This window comes from Perca fluviatilis, chromosome 7, assembly GCF_010015445.1.
Source record: "Perca fluviatilis chromosome 7, GENO_Pfluv_1.0, whole genome shotgun sequence".
In the NCBI taxonomy this organism is placed as follows: Eukaryota; Metazoa; Chordata; class Actinopteri; order Perciformes; family Percidae; genus Perca; species Perca fluviatilis.
Window position 1 is genome coordinate 32,144,562 of NC_053118.1, and position 20,946 is coordinate 32,165,507.

Sequence of the window (20,946 nt, forward strand, 5' to 3'; positions counted from 1 at the left end):
AAATTAAAAGATTTAACAACTAAGACATAAACTGAACAATCTTCACAGACATGTGACTAACAGAAATGCAATAATGTGTCCCTGAATAAAGGGGGGGTCAAAATCAAAAGTAGCCCTTAGTATCTGGTGTGGCCACCTGTGCATCTCCTCCTCATGTACTGCACCAGACTGGCCAGTTCTTGCGGTTGTTGTTGCCATCCTGTACCTGTCCTGCAGGTGGGATATTCGGATGTACCGATCCTATGCAGGTGTTGTTACACGTGGTTTGCCACTGTGAGGACGATCAGCTGTGCTTCCTGTCTCCCTGTAGAGCTTAGGCGTCTCACAGTAGAGACATTGCAATGTATTTGCCCTGGCCACATCTGCTGTCCTCATGCCTCCTTGCACCATGCCTATGGCACGTTCACGTAGATTAGCAGGGACCCTGGGCGTCTTTCTTTTGGTGTTTTTCAGAGTCAGTAGAAAGGTCTCTTTACTTTCCTAATTTTCTTTTAACTGTGACCTTAATTGCCTACCCCCTGCAAGCTGTTACTCTCTTTTCGACCTTTAAACAGGTGCATGTTCATTAATTGTTTATGGTTCTTTGAACAAGCATGGAAAACATTGTTTAAACCCTTTACAATGAAGATCTCTAAAGTTATTTTGATGTTTACAAAAGTATCTTTAAAATACAGTGTCCTGAAAAAGGGGTGTTTCTTTTTTTGCTGAGTGTATATATACTGTATATCATTAAAATGTTGCTGATCCCTGATCTTCTGACTTGAGCCTTATCTACATTCAAGGACAAATACTAGTCATCTGTGGTAAATCATCAATAAACACAATGTACCAAGATAAGATGTGCACATAAACATCCCTGTGTGGTCACATCAAATCATATTCACCAACACAACATCAACAGCGGCTCCTCATCTTCTTAAAAAAAAAGCATCTTGGATATCTAACTTCTGTAACAAAGATAGCCTTAGGTCAGGGATACATTTAATACAGTAATAATGATGACAATGTTCTTGTCTGTTTCAACCAGAACAATGAAACACAGTTCAGTTCTGCTTTTGCTGTTCCTTCTGGGGACGTGCTCGGCTTACACCTATCGTAAGTATGATCCTGCTATATCTGTGATATTGTTCTTATAAAACAAAGAAAAACAGTGAAAAATGTGTTTTGTTTATTGTTACTTCACTTGAATGTTTGAGCTTCAATGTGCGGAATGATTTATGTGCAGAGTTTCACATTAGAAGGCTGGTTTCACATTCACCTGCTGAAGGGGGAAAGTTTCTCTGAGTTTACCTGAAATTCGGTTTAAGACGTTGACCTACGAAAGGGTTTTTGTGGCATTACACCAGTACACGGTCTGCACAGTTGTCTTTCAACATTTTCAGCACGATCTTTATCTATATAGTAAGTGAAACAGTTTAACTTACTACGCTATGAAAAGAGATGAAATAGCAAATTATTGGTTGAAAGTGAGGGACATTTATTTAAGCTTTAAGCAGCTGTAATCAATATATTTATAATAACGTATCAAATGAAAGTGTGACAATGTGAAGGAAAGAGGCCACTCAGTAATGAACCTGCTGAGAATGATCACCTGAATTTGCAGCTCACCTGAGCTTGCTTGCTTTGTGTTTTGCCGCATCAGGAAGATGTTTTCAGTATAAGAGCTCTAAAAAGCCACTGTACACAGAGACTAGCTAATCAACACGGTGGAACACTTAGTACCTAAAGAGACATGTATTTATCTCAGGAGTTCGTTAAGACCAAAAACAGCTAAAAGAGAGTGAATATTGGATTTATTACATGGACAAACACCACTTCAAATGAATAATAAAAAAGCAACTGTTTGCAAAAAAAGTTCACCATATCAACTTAAAAGGTGACACAATTTGTTTCTGCTGACCCCAAGTAGCCAAATATACCAATAAATTGTTTAGTAATGTACACACATTTTCCTATCAAGCATCTTAATGTGTTGTTCAACACATTTTCATTTACAGAAAATGTGGCCTTGCGTGGGAAAGCGACCCAGTCAAACCGTTTTGCTGACATGTATGGTTTTGCCCACAATGCTATTGATGGAAACCGTGAATTTGACTACAGCGCCGGATCATGCACCCACACTATTGAACAGACCAACCCCTGGTGGAGAGTGGACCTGCTGGAGTCCTACATCGTCACCTCCATCATCATCACCAACAGAGGAGACTGCTGTGCAGAAAGGCTCAACGGGGCAGAGATTCACATCGGCAACTCTTTACAAGACAATGGTGCTGCAAACCCCATGTGAGTGAATGTAATGACTTCCTAAATACAGGGTTTCCTCCAGGAAATTGTATAGCAGACTTAAAGGTCCCATGGCATGAAAATTTCACTTTTTTTTTAACATTAATATAAATTCCCCCAGCCTGCCTATGGTCCCCCAGTAGCTAGAAATGGCGATAGGTGTAAACCGAGCGCTGGGTATCCTGCTCTGCCTTTGAGAAAATGAAAGCTCAGATGGGCCGATCTGGAATCTTGCTCCTTATGAGAAAGAAAGAGAGAAACATCATGGCTTGCAAACAAGCAAAGTGGCAGTTGATCAAGGCACAACCCCCATCCTCCACCTTGCCCCACTCTCTCCTCTTCAATAGCATTTAAAGCTACAGACACAGAAATGGCACGTTCTAATAAAAGCTCATTGTGGGACTGGCTCTAGTGGCTGTAATTCTGCACCAAGGCTGAATTTCGGGAAAGAGACTTCAGATACAGTATTAGGGGACCACTAAGGCCTATATAAAAGCATCCAAAAAGCACCATGTCAAGGGACCTTTAAGCCTCCTAAGATAGTGACTTAGCTCATCTTACTATTTATTAACTAGTATTTGATAGACTAAATGACCGTCACATTCAATGAACATGTGGCATTGCTGTGTGAGTACTGCCTCTACTCTTTTCAGCAGATTAAGTGTTGGTATTATGTATTACTTTGTATTGCTATTTAGCTTTAGTACTGCAGTTGTAAAACATCTTCATAGACTGCTTCCTCTCTCTTTTAGGGTTGGTGTAATTTCAAATATTCCAGCAGGCAGGTCTCTAAAAATTACTGTTACCAGTCTTGTGGAGGGACGTTATGTCACTGTGGTTCTACCTGGTTTAAAAAGAGTCCTTACACTCTGCGAAGTGGAAGTCTACGGCTACCGGGCCCCAACTGGTGAGAATTCAATATGTGGCTGAAGCCACACAAGATTTGATTTTCTAGATGATGGCTTTGTTTCATTTTATATTTGGCTCTCCAGCCAGCTCCTTTATTTAATGAATGAACCTCCTAAAAATTATTCATAGGCAATGTCAATTGTTAAATCGTAAGAACAAGTTTCTCAAGATTTGTTGTTAGGGATACTGACATATAACATAATCTACACTAGCTACTGGTTGGTCCTTCAAGTTTTTCATTGCTGATCTAAAAAATCAACAGGCATAGTTACAACTTTCCGTGACGTCTCCATCCGTCTGACTGCATTTCCCACTTACCACTGAAAAAGGCAACAATGTGGAAATAGTTGTGAATTTCAGTTTCAAGACATTCACAGATTGAGCACACTTTCTTCTGCAGAGAGCATCAAGGAAAACTAATTATACTGATGTTTGTTAATGTGTTCTGTTTGCAGGAGACAACCTGGCACTCCAAGGAAAAGCCTCACAGTCATCATTGTATTCTAACGGCATTGCATATAATGCTATAGATGGGAATCGTGACGGCATCTGGAGCAAGGGTTCTTGTACTCACACAAAACCCGACTTTAACCCCTGGTGGCGACTGGACCTGGTCAAAACCCACAAAGTGTTTTCTGTTAACATAACCAACACTGTAGATTCTGTCCCACAACGACTCAATGGAGCTGAAATTCGAATTGGACATTCTCTTGATAACAATGGAAACAACAATCCTAGGTAGTTTACAGTGCAAATACTAAAAAACTATAACTACTGTAACTAAAAGTTTGGATTGGTCATTGATTTGGTCATTGGGCTTGTTTGGAACACATTAAAAAACAAAACTAAGAATATAGGTTTGGCATGACATTGCAGTAACTTGTATATATGAAATTAGTATCCATTTATTAAAATAATCATGAGTTAACAAAGTATTTTCTTTTTCTGCTAGGTGTGCTGTGATCTCAAGCATCCCTGGAGGTTTCACTGAAACCTTCCAGTGTAACGGGATGGACGGTCGCTACGTTAACATCGTTATTCCTGGAAGAAGCGAGTACCTGACCCTGTGTGAGGTGGAGGTCTACGGCTCCAGACTGGATTAGGTCTGAGGAGGTTCAAAATGTATAACAACATTTTACATTGCAGATGTTCAGCTGATGCTCTTGTACAGACTCATGTTGCAACCATAGATTAAGATTAATTTGCTATCTAAATTTAAAAAGTGTTGATCTCCGAATGCGAATGAACGGACTCCAGAGGAGGAAATGTCATTCTTATACGAGGCTCCTTTTTCAACTACAAGGTCAATATTGTTTTTCACTAACGACAAAACAACAAATTATCCGTGCGTTTATATGGCGCTAAGCTTTAGGAGCGTTCCATCTTTACTCTCCTCCCTGTTTCGTTGCATTCGGAGATCGACTCTTTTTGACTGGCAAGATTGACGGCGACCGGAAACAACAACTGCTAAAGTGAGTTGTTCAAAACCTTTCTTTTTAGTAAACTCTGTGTACACAAACAATGTTCTCAACGCTGGAGTTGATGTGTAGAGCCCCTGGTGATACTTGGAGCAAAGTTTCATGTTGTGTTGAGCCTTCTTAGTGTTTTAAAAATTTTGATTTTGATGCGATCATAGTAGTGCCCCTAGCACTCCCATTCAAAGGCCATTTGACCGAAAACGAAAATACTGTCAATCTTAAAAGTGGTGTTTCCGTCCTAAATATGCTTTTAAACGAAAGTTTGACTCGGGTACATTCACAAAATGACCCTCGGTTGCATTTTGGCAAGGTTATGCTTTATTATTCTCTAATTTTACAGTTTTATGTCTGTGTTTATCTGACCTATCAAATCTAAGGAACTTATCTAAGTACAATTGTATTTATGTGGGAATTGACAGTAAACAGCAAGTACATGTGGCACGTTTTTTTAAACAAAACGTGGCCTATAAAATGAAAATGCATAACAAAAGTGCTTGTTTACGTTGTTGCTATGTCCATTCAACTAATGTCTAATGTAACCTAAATATTCCATGGATGTATTAAGAGAACGCAATATTCCTCTAATTTCCTTATCATGTTGCAAGAATAAAATAATGTTACATTTAACTGTCTGTGTGTGAGAGTCAAGATGGCTCCATCCTGTGGCGCCACTACACTGCTCTGATTGTTGGTGATGTTTGTTTTTCGTGCTTAACTCGATCCCTTGAGACTTTAAAAGCGGGTCACAAAAATGAAGTTTAATTTTTCGTAAGGCTCAGTATACTTCCTTAAACAGCTGGGCAAACTTTCCTCAAACAAAAGTCATTATTGCATTTGTTGCTGATTTTACATAATTAAGATGTCAAAAAATGACTATATATATATATATATCCAGTGAAAACTTTAATTTTAATCAATCACATGTCGTTTGGTTGCCTGTCAATTGCGTCATATAACCTTTGACCTCTCTAGTAGCTCCAACGAACTTCTGGTAAAACACAGGAATGCCTTAAAACACCAGATGATACGTTCGAGAGTAATTGTAAATAATACAATGTTACAATGTCCAGGTTCAACACTCTCATAAAATTATTTTTAGTATGATTATTTTGACCACGGTTAACAGCGCTAAGCCTAACCCGCAATTGAATTTACCATGTAACGTCAACTGTAGTTGACTTATTTAATGCTAAGTTAGCTAGCGAGATACCTAAGATTCAATGATGCCATGTTGGACTGAGGCATGTCTTGGAGGGTGATAGCGAAGGTGCAATTCTTATTTATTTTTGCATTCATGCATATCGTAACTTTGCTAGGGGCCATTGTTCTGTGCCTGTGATACTGTCTAATAGTTTGCTTTTTTTTTTGGTTCTTGTTACACGGCAGATGTTGGGAGAGAGATTTAGTTATGGGCTGTAATGTACAAATGACAAATCAATACAAACATTGTTTAAAAAAAAAAAGTTAGCCAGCGAGCACACCCTGGTCCGTCTGTCTCATTCCCCAGCGCTAAAAGACCTCAGGACAATGAGTTGGAGAAAAGTGATACACGGAGTCAAGGCACTGAAGTAAAGGAGGCAGCAGTAATATGTCCCCATAGGCGAGAAAGAACACTTATGAATGTAGCCTAGCCCTCAGTGTCTTCACTAGCTTTTTATATATTTACTATATTTACTATTTATTTGACAAGGATCAGGTATAATGCACATTCCATTTCAGCACTTAAAATCTGATGTATTATACAAAGCCAGAAGCTAATTATCATCCTCAGTGCCCAGGCAGATGAACAATAATACAAACAGCATATCGATACAACAGGCTTTTATTTATTTTGTTTAAACTGTTCAATATGTACACAGAGACAGTATGCACACACCACACAAAACAGCTGTGGCTGCTCATAAAATTTAAATCATGATTGCATTTTGTATTCTCCTTTAACCACCTTTTTAACATCATAAAAATGAGGAAGTTTTGATATGCAATAGAAGGGAGTTCCATTTTTTTCTTCTCAGAAAAACAGGTTCTCTGTATGCACTCTAAAATACCCAACAACTTAATGATTGCAACATGAGGTCATGCAATAGCATCAGGTGATGTCTGCAGCGTAAGATATCACTGTTATACATTTTGAACCTCCTTAGACCTAATCCAGTCTGGAGCCGTAGACCTCCACCTCACACAGGCACAGGTACTCGCTTCTTCCAGGAATGATGATGTTAACGTAGCGACCGTCCATCCCATTACACTGGAAGGTTTCGGTGAAACCTGGAGAGATTGTTGAGATCACAGCACACCTAGCAGAAAAGGAAATTAGTGTGTTAACTGATCGAATGATCGTTTGAATAACAGATAATAGAAACATTTGATAGATATATGGTAAGTTGCTGCTAAATTACACCAAACCTCTATTATTTGTTTTATTTTTTATTGATCATGTTTCAAACAAACCCAAAGACTTAACTTTTTTAGTTATAGTAGTATTTAAGTTAACGGACTGTAAACTACCTGGGATTGCTGTTGCCATTGTCATTAAGAGAATCTCCAATTCGGATCTCGGCTCCAGCAAGTTGTAAATTAAGAGTTTTGTAGTTAGTTATGGTAACAGAAAACACTCTGTGGGTTTTGCCCAGGTCTAGTCGCCACCAGGGGTTTAGCTCCTGGACTGTGTGAGCACAAGAGGCCTGGGTCCAGACGCTGGCACGATTCCCATCTATAGCATTATACGCCGTGCCTGTAGAATGTTGGGATGACTGTGTGGCTTTTCCTTGGAGTGCCAGGTTTTCTCCTGCAAACAGAAAATATTTGCAAATATCCACACTGAAAACTAGTTTTCCTTGAAGAACAAATTGGTCATGATCTGTCTTGAAACTGAAATTCACAACTATTTGTAAATTGTTGCCAATTCCAGTGATAAGAAGCAATTACAGTTAAAAAGGAGAGGTCATGGAAAGTTGTAGAGATGTCTGTTGTTTATTTGGACCAGCACTGAACAACTTGAATGATGCCGCAGTGCCAGCAGTAGTAATGTAAATTTGTAGATTGCATTGTACATCAGTATGTACGAAACATTTGCAAATCTCAACTTCTGAGAAACTGTTTATTGTATAATTTACCAAAATACATTGCCTATGAATAATTTTTAAGATGTTCATTAATAAAAATAAATTAAAAATAAACCTATTATGCATGTTAGAGTTAAGACACATGAAGCTTAAATAGATACAACATAAAGTTTTTTCTTCATTCAAATATATGCAGTTTAAACTCTGGTGTGACCACAGCTGTATAGGAAATTAGGCGGTGGCATCAAATCACATCTTGTGTGGCTTCAGCCACATATTCATTCCTCACCAGTTGGGGCACGGTACCCGTAGACTTCCACTTCGCAGAGTGTAAGGATCCTTTTTAAACCAGGTAGAACCACAGTCACATGACGTCCCTCCACAAGTCTGGTAAAAGTCATATTTAAAGACCTGCCTGCTGGAATATGAGAAATTACACCAACCCTAAAAGAGAGTGGAAGCATTGCAATAAAGTTTTATAACTGTGGCACTTGAAAAGGGAATAGCAATTTTTTTTATTCATATTTAACCTTTATTTAACCAGGTAGGCCGTTGAGAACAGGTTCTCATTTGCAACGGCGACCTGGCCAAGAAAAGTGTAGGCGTGCAAGACAACAAATAGTTTCACATTCAATACAGTACAAGAATACAGAATACAATATGCTACATAAAGTGCAGAATAAGTGGCGATTACAAATCGAATTACTCACGTAGTGAGGTGCAAGTAAGTCGATGGATATATGCAATATAGATGAACAGAGAGTCTATATCACTGCTGAGATGGTGTAAAGAGTCAATGGCTTAAACATACCTGTCAAGTATCCCGTTTTGGCCGGGAAAGTCCCGTATTTTACCCTTCTTTCCCGCCGTCCTCCCGTATTAGTATTTTCCCGTAAATCTCCCGTATTTTAACCTGCGTTATTAAAAAATAATACCCCGGGTCCGAGCGGAGTAAAAAAAAAACATTCCCAATCTGAGCTCTGTCACTAGCCTCGCGATAACTGCCACCTGCAGTAGCCTACTACAGGTACTGTAGGTGGCAGTTGTCGCGAGTTTAGTGTGTGAGGTCAGATGATGAGAGACGGATGATGGACGCTTCGACAGAGACGGTGCGCTGCCAAAACTTATGAAGGCTTTACTGTGCATTCCCCATAGCAATGCAAGTTGAGAAAGGGTGTTTAGCATGGTACGAAAGATTGTTACAGAGAATAGGATGACGTTAGACAACAGAACTGTTTGCGCTCTACTCTCATGTAAACCACTCTGGCCCAGCCCACAAATACACTCCTTCCAAAACAATCTTAAAGAATGCAAAGTCTGCAACAAATTTATACAATAACTCACTAAAAGAGTAAAGAAAAGCAATATGAAATGAAAAGAATGTGTGGAATGAAAATAAAATGTAAAGACAAGCAATGTTATAAATTTTAAATGTTTTCAGCATTCTGCATCAAGTGGTGATTTTAGCTTTCTTGTACACCTGTCTTAAAATGTAAGGGATACTGGAGCTTGGTTGGGGTGGTGGGACTGCTTGTAGATGAAGTAGATCAGTTATAACACAATTATATGAATAGATAGTCTAGATAAATGCTGAAATGTAGTGAAGAGTCAATATACAGTTAGTGCAATTTAAAGTAATAAATAACACCAACACTTAATCTGCTTGAAAAGGAGTACACGCAGTATTTCACACAGCAAATGTCACCTGATCAATGAGTGTAGCTATCATTTAGTGCATCATCTACTTAGCCTCGTGATACCATCAAAAAACATGTACTAGGTTCTCCAGTCAGTCCCCTTGATCAAGGCACTGGCTCAGATCTGGAGTTGGTCCCAGGGCGCTGTGCTTGGCTGCCCACTGCTCCCTTGAGGGATGGGTTAAATGCAGAGAATGAATTTCACTACATTTATGTGTATGTGACAATAAAGTGCCTTTAACTTTACCATCCTGATCTCGCGGGCTCCAGTTTTCTACTCGCAGATCAGTCTGGCATCTTGAGATAGAGAAAATTTGGAGCCGTTCGCCAAACGACCGACCATTCAGCGTTGGTTTTGAGGCGGGTTTAGGTGTGACGCAACGAGAAGCGACTGTTAGTCTAAACAACATGGCAGCTTCCACGGATGAGATGAGCGTATCTATCGCGCAAGTTTTATCCGAATTAGAAAGTATTCCTTCATTGAAAGTAGAGCAAAAAACGGCACTGGAGGCTTTTCTCGGAGGAAAAGATGTTTTTGCTCTTCTCCCGACTGGTTTCGGCAAGAGTTTGATCTGATTGGTTGAGTTGGCCCATCTATCACCAACATAGGTGGTGATAGACAGATGGTTTATCCAATCAGCTAACCAGTATTTTCGCCCCTTCCCAAAAGTTCTCCAACAGAAAGTTCCCAGATGGATATGCCGAGCAAATGCGAAGCAATCCATCTAGCGGAGTCAGGTTATCATCTACTAGCTAGAGACCATAAAATGAGCTGTGTCAGGGTTAGGGTGGCTTACCCCTGCTAAACAATTTCCTGGTGCAAATCCTGTAGCCTTTTTAAGAAGTAATAACATTCGCTCACACTGGGTTTGCAGCACCATGGTCTTGTAAAGAGTTGCCGATGTGAATCTCTGCCCCGTTGAGCCTTTCTGCACAGCAGTCTCTTCTGTTGGTGATGATGATGGAGGTGACGATGTAGGACTCCAGCAGGTCCACTCTCCACCAGGGGTTGGTCTGTTCATCAGTGTGGGTGCATGATCCGGCCCTGTAGTCAGATTCACGGTTTCCATCAATAGCATTGGAGGCAGCTCCAAACGTGTGGTCATAACGCTTTTCCACGCAAGGCCACATTTTCTGTGAATGAAACAGTTGAAATACACATTAAAATGTTTAAGAGAAGAATGTTTGTAGATTACCAAACCTCTTTGAAAAACCCACTCAACCCCTCTGATGTAAAGCATTACAGACCTGTCTCCTTCTTCCACTTCGTTCTAAGGACCGCACTTACAGGGTAACTTGGAGATAATCTGCATCTGAACCTTGCAAACTCAATACTGGAGTACCGCAGGGTTCAGTTCTGGGTCCATTCAATGTTTCTCTTTACACCACATCATTTGGCTCAGTTATTCACTCACATGGCTTTTCCTTTCACAGCTACGTATGCAATTGGCACTCAACTAACTCTGTCTGCATATTGGTATAAAATTGTGCAGATCTGTCCTGGTGAGGTGTTACAATCTTAGGTAAGGAACCTTCCCCTTCTTCAGCAGATTAATTTAAAAACAGCCATCTAGTGTCGGACTCTTTACAAAAATCATTCTGCACGGTAAAGCTCAAACATGTGAGAAAACAATAAGCCTAGTTTTTACATGTTGGGGACTTAAATGTTTTATAGCAAAGGTGTCACAGATATAGCTGGATCATACTTACGATAGGTGTAAGCCGAGCACATCCCCAGAAGGAACAGCAAAAGCAGAACTGAACTGTGTTTCATTGTTCTGGTTGAGACAGCCCAGAGAGTCAACAATAGAATTACAGTGAAGGATGAACATTGTCGTCATTACTGTATGAAATCTATCCCTGGCCTACAACAATCAATTGCTCCAGAAGTTAGATATCCAAAGTGGTGGCAGATAACAAAGTGTGAAATCTTAACTGCCAGTGCAGAGTAAGCTGACAAATATCAAACAACCCTACAGACTGTGTATTCAAAAGCATCATTTTTCAACTACACCCACATACCTTGACTTGCGAAATAAGAAGACGAGGACCCGCTGTTGATGTTGTGTTGGTGAATATGATTTGGTGTGGACCACACAGGGATATTTATATGCACATCTTATTATGGCACATGCTATTGTTTATTGATGATTTAAAATAGATGACTTGTCTTTGGCCTTGTATGTAGATAAGGCTCGAGTCTGCAATCAAGTAAATCAGGGATCAGCTCATTTTTATGTTTCTCAATACTTTATTGCCACATCAGTCATCAAACTTCAGCTTCAGCTGAAATAATGAAGGTTTTAACTCTAGATTTTGACAAAATCTGGGTGCAGGTTACATCATGAAATTAGTTGAATGAGTTCAATGTACGGTACATTGCAACAATGTCAACTTTTATGATGTGCTTTGCTTTTATAGGCTGCCTTTTGTTTTGAAAAACATGCCACATGTACTTGTTGTTTACTGTCAATTCCTTAATAAATACAGTTGTCCTTCCTGGTCAGATATAAACACAGAGATAAGAATTTTAATGTTGCTGATACACTGCCAGGTGAATCACATAGAGCACAAGTCCTGTTTGATTAGATAACATGTGTAATTATTGTGAAATCCGTGTACATTATGTGCTGCCGCTACCCGAGCTGGCTATGTACTCCGGTAAGAGAGTCGCTGCAACCTTTGGTATAGTTCAACAGATTTATTGACATCCAATTCCAGCAGGTGAATACAGTGCTTGTTGCTTGTGATAGTATGTGTTTGTATGTGGGTGTGTGGTTTTCTGTAAAGTAAAGAAATACAGAATATGTAAATATAACCTGTACATAACGAATACAAATATATACAGATTACAGATCAGTAAGCAACAACTCACTGCAGTATACATAATTGCTATGCAATAAATAGTTGCTGTGTAAACAACCAAATAATACTGGATAGTAATGGAAATCAAAAAATTCCAATGTAGTAGAGAATACACTGAGTTTCACTGTGCAGTTACATCTATTGGCCACTAGATGGCGCTCTAAGACCACAAATGAACATAACAGTTACATACAGGCGCAATAGTCATGTGATACACCAGTGGCGCGAATGGCACGGTGAAATGCGCTTCAACAATTAAACCAGCAACACCATCGCGAGTGCAACAGCTGAACTAATCCTCAGCAGGATTGTAATTAACGAATGTACAACACTGTGCTAACATGCATCCATGAATCAAAGTATTAACTATTGTTTCTGGGTGATATCTTTTCAGTAAGCTCCTAGCATTACAGTATACATAAGCATCCAATCCTGAACTATAATAAAGAAAATACTGTCACGTTAACTACACAAATAGAGATACATACAACACCAGCATGGACATAAAATTGCGCACTTACGTTCTCAATAACGCACACGGCAACGCATCAGTCCAGCAGGGAGTTTTCCACACTTATCATTCTCGGGAATCTAATTTTGATGCTCAAAAGACAAACAATGAAGTGTGAAACCACATGAGAACAAATGAGGAGAGAATATGTTCATAATAATATAAAAACCAAATACGTAAGCACTAAAAATGTGTTCTGTACACACTGATGATAATTGACATGGATGAATATAATTGTATGACAATGTATTGACTTAAATGAGAATGGAAACATATTAAAGGGATACACCTCCGTTTGTTGAAATAGGGCTCATCACGGTCTCCCCTAGCTGTAGATAGGTGGGCCAACGCATTTTTTGTGCATGCATTGTTTAAGTCCGGTGCAACACCGGCAGCGCTGCCGCTAGTTAGCTTAGCGTAGTGAATGGAATCTTATGTTGCCGGTTAGCATGTTGTGAGTAAAAGTGAACAAAAGACAAAAAAACAACCTAATTACTTGCACTGAGACAAAAAATGCGTTGGCCCACCTATCTACAGCCAGGGTAGACCGTGATAAGCCCTATTTCAACAAACGGTGGCGTATTCCTTTAACCTGTTGGTAATGGGAGTGCCATAAGGGACATATGTACAAATATCAGCACTGATAATCTGTTTTTCTTAATGCTCTCTGCAGAATAAAAAAATTCCACAATCTGTGAATGTCTTGAAACTGAAATTCAAAACTATTTGCACATTGTTGCCCTTTCTAGTGGTAAGAAGAAACATGGCTAGGTCATGGAAAGTTGTAAAGATGCCTGTTGTTTATTTGGACCAGCACTGTCTGCAATAAATGAAGGGTGCACCAACAGCTAGCAGTAGTAAATGTGTAAATTGTGTTGTATGACAGTATACAGTATGTATGACAAATATGCAAAATTGTTCTGCAAAATAATTTATTATGATTTCCCAATTTATATTACCTATAAAAATTGTTTAGATGTTCATTTCTTTTCAATATAAGTCTCACTATTGCATGTTAGAGTTAAGATAGGGCCTACATGCATCTTTGGACTTTGCAAAGTAGAAATCCAACAGGAGGTTAATGCATTTTGCCCATTTCCATCATTCAAAACAATGCAGATCAAACTCTGTATAGAAATTGAGACGGACGCATCACCTAGAGTTCACATTAAGTACATTTTTCAACTCAAGTCAATTTTTATTTATATAGCCCGATATCAGAAATCTTAACTTGCAAAAAATACAGTTTTAGATGCACACATGGTATATCTTTCATAAATGTAGGTATTACTTAGTTTCTTTATGTCTGCATACATGGAGACACATGTGTTTCAGAGTAGTAGACTAGTAGTAAATATCTTTTTTTCATTAACTTTATTGTGTAAACTCTCACATACAAACGCTATTTACCTCATAAGTCAAATGTTATTGGGATAACGTTTTGTAATTTCAGATATGTTTTATTGTTTTTGTGAAATGTAATGTAAAATCTTCGAGATTGACATCATTACTAAACAGCATTAATCAAGTTTCAGGTCAGATTTGGTCATCCTGTTCCATATTACATCTTTAACTCTTCACTGAACGGGTAAGAGATAAGCAAGCTAATGGTAGTCACTGGGTAGATACAACTTATCTCTGAGTAGAAGTAGTTTGTGTGGTGTAACCCGTTTTAATTTGGATGCATGCAATTCTTAGTAAACACTTAGATTGAGGTTTACGAACAGTTGTTGCAACCGGTTCCAGAAGATGAAGCAGGACTCATTTTAAAGCCCTTATCATGTCAATTGATATTGTGCTTTGAGTATGCTCCCAAACTAAATTACAACTATTAAAAAAACCTGAAAACAATGTCAACACAATTAACCCAGGGCTTTTGGGGCACCTGGCAATCAAGGTAAATACAGCTAGCTAGATTACTAGTCCAATTTGAGTTTTCTGTTACACGACTAAAACAACTTTTGAAAGTAAACATGTTCCACCAAAACAAGTTCCTTCCCAAGGCTATTTTGCAGCCGCACCGCTCCGTGCAGGGCTCCGTGCAGTGCTTAGCACCGTCCAAGACGATTGGGATTGGTTTAAAGAAATGTCAAAAAACCAGAGCACGTTTTTCTCCCATCCCGGAATGCTGTGTGGACTAGCCAGACCCTTCTACGCAGCGCTGTGGAGGAAGGTCTGGCAAAGCGAGACTACACAGTTGGTAATCCAGTTGTGTCCACATACACTGTCCTGGTGCTTTGGTGTACCAAATCAATCCTTCTTGATTATTTCTTTTAAAGAACCTCCAATAACAAAGAAGCCAATGTGTTCTGATTTAGTATGAGAAAGATATCAAAGGCACATAGATTATTGTCTGACATTAAACTGAGGCTTTCCCCTAAATGTCAGACATTTAAAGCCTGTGAGGGTGTTCAGAGCCTTTAAAAGATAACAAAATGCAATGAATTATACATGGATTATTATTATTATTATTATTATTATTATTATTATTATTATTTACTGTAGATGTCCCTGCTTTTCAAAGGAGTTCCCATATTGTTAGACTCATGTCAGACTTTCATTATTTGTACATCGTGTAAAAATCAAAGACATAGTTCACAGAACAATAAAGTATTAAAAGAAGTTCAAATAGTTCAGACAACTGCAGAGGACCACTTCTATTTGCACCTGGTTGGCCACATTCATCACGTTACTTAGATCAAGATTTTGTATATATTGTAAAGGACCTTACATGTTTTCAAATAATAGTTGTTTAGTTTTACTAATGTACTATGTACTATGTATCTACACAGGTAGAGTTGAGGACAATTCAATTCTTTAATCCAATTAATTAACCTTGGTTTACAAGTCTTTGAGTGTTAGATAACTCTTTTGCAAGTAGTAAACAAAGAAGGCCAGGATATCTTTATTAGATGTATGATGTTGATCAGTGTATGAACCTAAAATGAAGAATTAAAGGTACTCTAAGCGATGTCATGAGTTTTTTAGGCTACAACATTTTTTGTCACATACAGCAAACATCTCCTCACTATCCGCGAGCTGCCTGTCCCCTGAACGCACTGTTTAAAACACGGTCTCTGTAGACAGCCCAGGCTCCACGCCAACAAAAACAAACTGTGCCAACCTGCACCACGAAACATAACAAACAGTCTTCCAGCGCTCAGCCAATAACCGACAAGAAGGATTTGAGGGGGGGGGGGGTTAGTGCGCAGAAGCACGGAAAGAGAGGGGGAGGGGACTGGATGAGGAGGAGGGAGGGGCGAGCTAGCCTCGTTTTGTTTGAAAATACTTTGAACGTCAACAAGAAGTGCCGTCACCCAACATCGCTCAGAGCACCTTTAGGGTTAAATGTTTAATGTATGTCCAGTATATCTCCAGAGCTTCTTTAATCTCACTTCAACAACTTAATTTGATCATATTCCCAAACACAGTGAAAAATGTCCCTTTTCCTGTCCACAACTAATGTACTAATTACTTATGTTTGAGGAACGTTTGCTTGTGGAAATTACTGAACTATATTTTTGTGACCCTTTTTTTCAAAATCTCTGGTGATCTTTTTCATGATGAATTTTAAAAATCTCAATCCATTTGTAGTTGAACAAGCATACAGCACGAAAAAACAAACATCACCAACAAGCAAGGCGGCATCGTGTTGCCACAGACACAGTCTAGTAAATTTTATTCTTGCAACATGTTAAGTTAATTTGAGGAATATACATTTATTTTCAGGTTACATACGACATAAGTTGACTGTACATTGCAACAATTTAAACATGCCCTTTTATTCTGTGTTTTCCTTTTATATGCTGCCTTTACTCTTGTTAAGTTTTTCTCCCAATCAGTTACTTAGCATGCATGTCTTTATGGTGGGAGGAAACTGGAGTATCCTTAGGAAATCCACGCAAACATGGGGAGAACATGCAAGCTCCACACAGAAAGGCCCTGCTCGGGGATTGAAGTGCAGAGGCAGCAGTGCTAAGTACTGAGTCCCGGTGCTGCACAGATCAACATCAAAGGAATAAGAACAAATAAAATCAGACTCACCAGTAATCAAATTTTAACTGAGAAACAGTTTTGTCTTTGTCATTATTATTACCAGGCTTAATCCAGTCTGGAGCCGTAGACCTCCACCTCACACAGGAAAAGGTGAACGCTTCTTCCAGGAATGACGATGTTAACGTAGCGACCGTCCATCCCGTTACACTGGAAGGTTTCAGTGAAACCTGGAGAGGTGCTTGAGATCACAGCACACCTAGCAGAAGAAGAAATTAATTTGTTGACTCATTGAGTGATCAGATGAATAAATGGATACTCTCATAAAGGTACCAAATTATTTGATGTAAAATACCTATGTATGCCAAAAAAATGAGTATAAATGTGTTTCAAACAAACCCAATGACAGCTATCCATAAATCACAAACTGTAGGTTATAGCAGTATAGTTAATGGACATTAAGCTACCTGGGATTGTTGTTGCCGTTGAGATCAAGAGAATCTCCAATTCGAATCTCGGCTCCAGCAAGTTGCCAATTAGGATCGTTGTAGTTGGTTATGTTCACAGAAAATACTTTATGGGTTTTGCCCAGGTCCAGGCGCCACCAGGGGTTTAACTCCTTGAGTGTGGCACTGCAGGAACTCTGGCTCCAGACGCTGGCACGATTCCCATCTATGGCATAATATGCAATGCCTCCAACATGCACTGATGACTGTGTGGCTTTCCCTTGGATTGCTAGGTTCTCTCCTGCAAACAGAACACATTTACAAACATCAGCACTGATAATCAGTTTTCCTTGATGCTCCCTGCAGAACAAAGTGTCCCAATCTGTGTCTGTCTCGAAACTATTTGCACAGAGGTCATGGATAGTTGTGTGGATGCCTGTTTTTTTCTTTGAATTAAGACATGTGTTGCTCAATTAGATACCACTTTGCTAAGAAGAAATCTATCAGGAACAGGAATCAACATGTTTTTGCCCGTTTTCGTTACTCAAATGAATGCAGTTCAAACTCTGGTATGGTGCATCACCTAGAAAATCACATCTTGTGTGGCTTCAGTAACATATTAATTCCTCACCAGTTGGGGCCCGGTACCCGTAGACTTCCACTTCGCAGAGTGTAAGGACTTTTCCTGAACCAGGTAGAACCACAGTCACGTATCGTCCCTCCACAAGTTTGGTAAAAGTTAATTTTAAAGATCTGCCTGCTGGGATATGAGAAATTACACCAACCCTAAAAAAGAGAAAGGAAGCAGTGTATGAAGATGTTTTACAACCTCAGTAATTGAAAGGTAAAAAGCAATATAATATAATAAATAACACCAAGACTTAATTTGCTGTAAAAAGGCGCAGTATTTTAAACAGCAAAAGCCACATGTTCAATGATTCTGTCTAGTCAATCATCTACAAGCCTATATATCAAAAGATGAGCTGCATCAGGATCTGGGTGGATCAATGTCCTGGGAGAAACCCTGTATTTAAACCTACATTGTGTAATTTTTTGAGTTGAACCCCTTTGTTCTTTCACAAATATGTGCTCATTCATGTGTAATTACTTCCACCAACTAATCAAAGTATTACAACAGTAACAACACAAAGTATTCTCATAAGCGTAGAATCTGCCATTTAGAATCCTTCAGAATACATACAGGCGAGTCGCTCGAATGACGGCCGCCATGTAGCGCCTCCATCTTTAAAATACCTTAGCCAAAGAGGGACATACCTCCGCCTTTCGCACTTTTAGACTCAAGGCACCACGACGAATGCCAGCCGGGAGGGAAAAAGAGAATGAGAAAGAGAAACGACAACGCGACAGGCAAATCAACAAGACCAAAGTTAATATTGGAGTGGCTAGAACAGCTGTGTACAAACGATGGCGATACTAAGAGCTAATTTTGGGTTCGGCCACCGTAGGAGTTGAAACACACTCGAAATGGAAAGGGCTAGAAAGTAATATTCAGTTGGTTGTCATATACAATTTCACCGCTAGATGGGAGAAATTCTTACACAATGTAGCTTTAAGAAGTCATTATGTTCACTCACACTGGGTTTGCAGCACCATTGTCTTGTAAAGATTTGCCGAAGTGAATCTCTGCCCCGTTGAGCCTTTCTGGAAAGCCGTCTCCTCTGTTGGTGATGATGATGGAGGTGACGATGTAGGACTCCAGCAGGTCCACTCTCCACCAGGGGTTGGTCCGTACATCAGTGTGGGTGCATGATCCGGCAAAGTAGTCAGATTCACGGTTTCCATCAATAGCATTGTAGGCAGCTCCCAACGTGTGGTCATAACGGTCTGACTGGGTCGCTTTTCCACGCAAGGCCACATTTTCTGTGAATGAAACAGTTGAACTACACATTAAAATGTTTGGTGAAAACCTGCAATCACTCATGTGTAAACCTCCAGACTTGTTTTAAGACACCTGCTTTCAATAAATGTATTCATTCTGCCTCCCTGAAAAATCCAGAATCTGTGATTATGAAAATATTTTTTATTTCAACTGCTGGACAAAAGATGTCTCCAACTTCACTAAAGAGTCCATTCCAGTGTGTGCTGGAGGCTTCAAGCTTCCACATCACATTTGTGTAAGTTGCATACTGGACCATGATGTGCTCCAAAGTAGTTGTGATGTGAGGAAAAGTTGCAGATACTCTGCACATCCATTATTCTGCACAGTGACGCTCAAACATCCAAGTTAAGTAACAATAAGAAATACACAGTTTTGAGTGTTGGGGGGGACTTTGTTTTATAACAAAGGTATCACAGATATAGCCGGATCATACTTACGATAGGTGTAAGCCGAGCACGTCCCCAGAAGGAACAGCAAATGCAGGACTGAACTACGTTTCATTGTTCTGGTTGAGACAGACCAGAGAGACAACAATAGAATTACAGTGAAGGATAAGCATTGTCATCATTACTGTATGAAATGTATCCCTGGCCTACAGAAGTTAAATATCAAAACTGCATAAAACTATTTAACTGTTGAAAAGAATAACTGGTGGCAAAGAAGAAACTAAGCGTGTAGTCTTGTCAAAAACTAAATAACCCTCCAAATTGTGTATTTAAAAGCTTAATTATTCAACTACACCCACATACCTTGACTTGCGAAATAAACTCAGAAGAAGGCGAGAAGCCTCTGTTGATGTTGTGTTGGTGAATATGATTTGGTGTGGACCACACAGGGATATTTATGTGTACATCTTATCAAGACACATGCCATTGTTTATTGATGATTAACCACAGATGACTGGCATTTTAAGGTTCATTTCGGCTGTTTTTTTATTTTTTATTTTATCTGGTGCTACCTTTGTAACTTTAGATAGCCTACAAGATTGAATAATGAATTGCCACATCAACAGCTACTAATTAAATCATATAACATGCAGTCATAAAAACATAGCAGCTCATTAAAAAGGTGTCAAGTGTATTAAATCAACTACATGTAGATGTACATGTAAAGCTTAGCTAAATCCTCAACTGATGCAAATGAAATTCTGCATTTTTCTTTTTTCTTATCAACAACTAGCCTCATGATTAGACATGACTTTCTGCCCAAACCCCTTAGCATGAGTCATGTATGGCAGAGAAAAAGGGCAGCTCAGTAACAATGATTTTTGAGGTTGTGCGTACAAACTGCTTCTCCTCTTCGGCTGTGGTGCAGGCTGTATTAGATCACAATAGAAAAGGTAAGCATGGATTCAATCACAGCCTGATAGAACTAAAGCAATCCCCTCCCTTGATAACCTAAATGTCTCTGTTTACCTCCTAAAGAAAAATCTTTGTTGATCCTTTTTTGATGACGGAAATGGTGTTCTCCAATTCAAAAAAGAGGAGATGGTGTAAACCTGCCCCACCTCATGGCCTTGGATGTACAAAGACATAAACTCTCTGCAGCCAGGAAGAGTCTGGTATCAGCTAACGTGGACAGACGTACAAAAGTTCACTTCGGTCATGCTTTTATGATGTGTTTTGCTTCTAATGGCTGTTTTGAAAAAAGTGCCATATACTTTCTGTTTACTGTCAATTCCCAAAAATTACAGTTTTCTTTCCAGGTCAGATAAGCACAGAGATAAAACAGTATATCATTGTTGCTGATACGCTGCCAGATCATATCATACACTAGCCTAAAAATCTAGACGCACCCTA

The 20,946-nt window shown here is 39.3% G+C and overlaps 2 protein-coding genes and 1 pseudogene across 2 annotated transcripts; 1 reads left to right on the forward strand and 2 right to left on the reverse strand.

The window, feature by feature from the left end:
• Positions 1-830: 830 nt before the first annotated feature.
• LOC120562212 (fucolectin-4-like) lies at positions 831-4,770 on the forward strand. Its single transcript, XM_039805801.1, has 5 exons — positions 831-1,095; positions 1,998-2,283; positions 3,036-3,190; positions 3,648-3,930; positions 4,145-4,770. Exons 1-5 carry the CDS (start codon positions 996-998, stop codon positions 4,293-4,295), a joined length of 975 nt encoding a protein of 324 aa, XP_039661735.1. The 5' UTR covers positions 831-995; the 3' UTR covers positions 4,296-4,770.
• Positions 4,771-6,474: 1,704 nt separating this feature from the next.
• Positions 6,475-11,526, reverse strand: LOC120562216 (annotated as a pseudogene).
• A 4,929-nt stretch (positions 11,527-16,455) lies between these two features.
• LOC120562214 (pentraxin fusion protein-like) lies at positions 16,456-19,955 on the reverse strand. The gene is made up of 7 exons (XM_039805804.1): positions 19,897-19,955; positions 19,585-19,652; positions 18,843-19,128; positions 17,879-18,033; positions 17,269-17,548; positions 16,905-17,060; positions 16,456-16,803 (listed from the first exon to the last, which is right to left on the reverse strand). Exons 2-6 carry the CDS (start codon positions 19,646-19,648, stop codon positions 16,910-16,912), a joined length of 936 nt encoding a protein of 311 aa, XP_039661738.1. The 5' UTR covers positions 19,649-19,652; positions 19,897-19,955; the 3' UTR covers positions 16,456-16,803; positions 16,905-16,909.
• Between the last annotated feature and the right edge of the window lie 991 nt (positions 19,956-20,946).

Excerpts from the sequence above, each read along its gene's own strand:
- LOC120562212 (XM_039805801.1), top strand. The coding sequence starts at position 996 with ATGATGACAATGTTCTTGTCTGTTTCAACCAGAACAATGAAACACAGT. Across the intron at positions 2,284-3,035 it reads AATGGTGCTGCAAACCCCAT|GGTTGGTGTAATTTCAAATA; the intron begins GTGAGTGAATGT and ends TCTCTCTTTTAG. Across the intron at positions 3,191-3,647 it reads CGGCTACCGGGCCCCAACTG|GAGACAACCTGGCACTCCAA; the intron begins GTGAGAATTCAA and ends TTCTGTTTGCAG.
- LOC120562214 (XM_039805804.1), bottom strand. The coding sequence starts at position 19,648 with ATGAAACGTAGTTCAGTCCTGCATTTGCTGTTCCTTCTGGGGACGTGC. Across the intron at positions 18,034-18,842 it reads AATGGTGCTGCAAACCCAGT|GGTTGGTGTAATTTCTCATA; the intron begins GTGAGTGAACAT and ends TCTCTTTTTTAG. Across the intron at positions 17,061-17,268 it reads AACGGCAACAACAATCCCAG|GTGTGCTGTGATCTCAAGCA; the intron begins GTAGCTTAATGT and ends TTCTTCTGCTAG.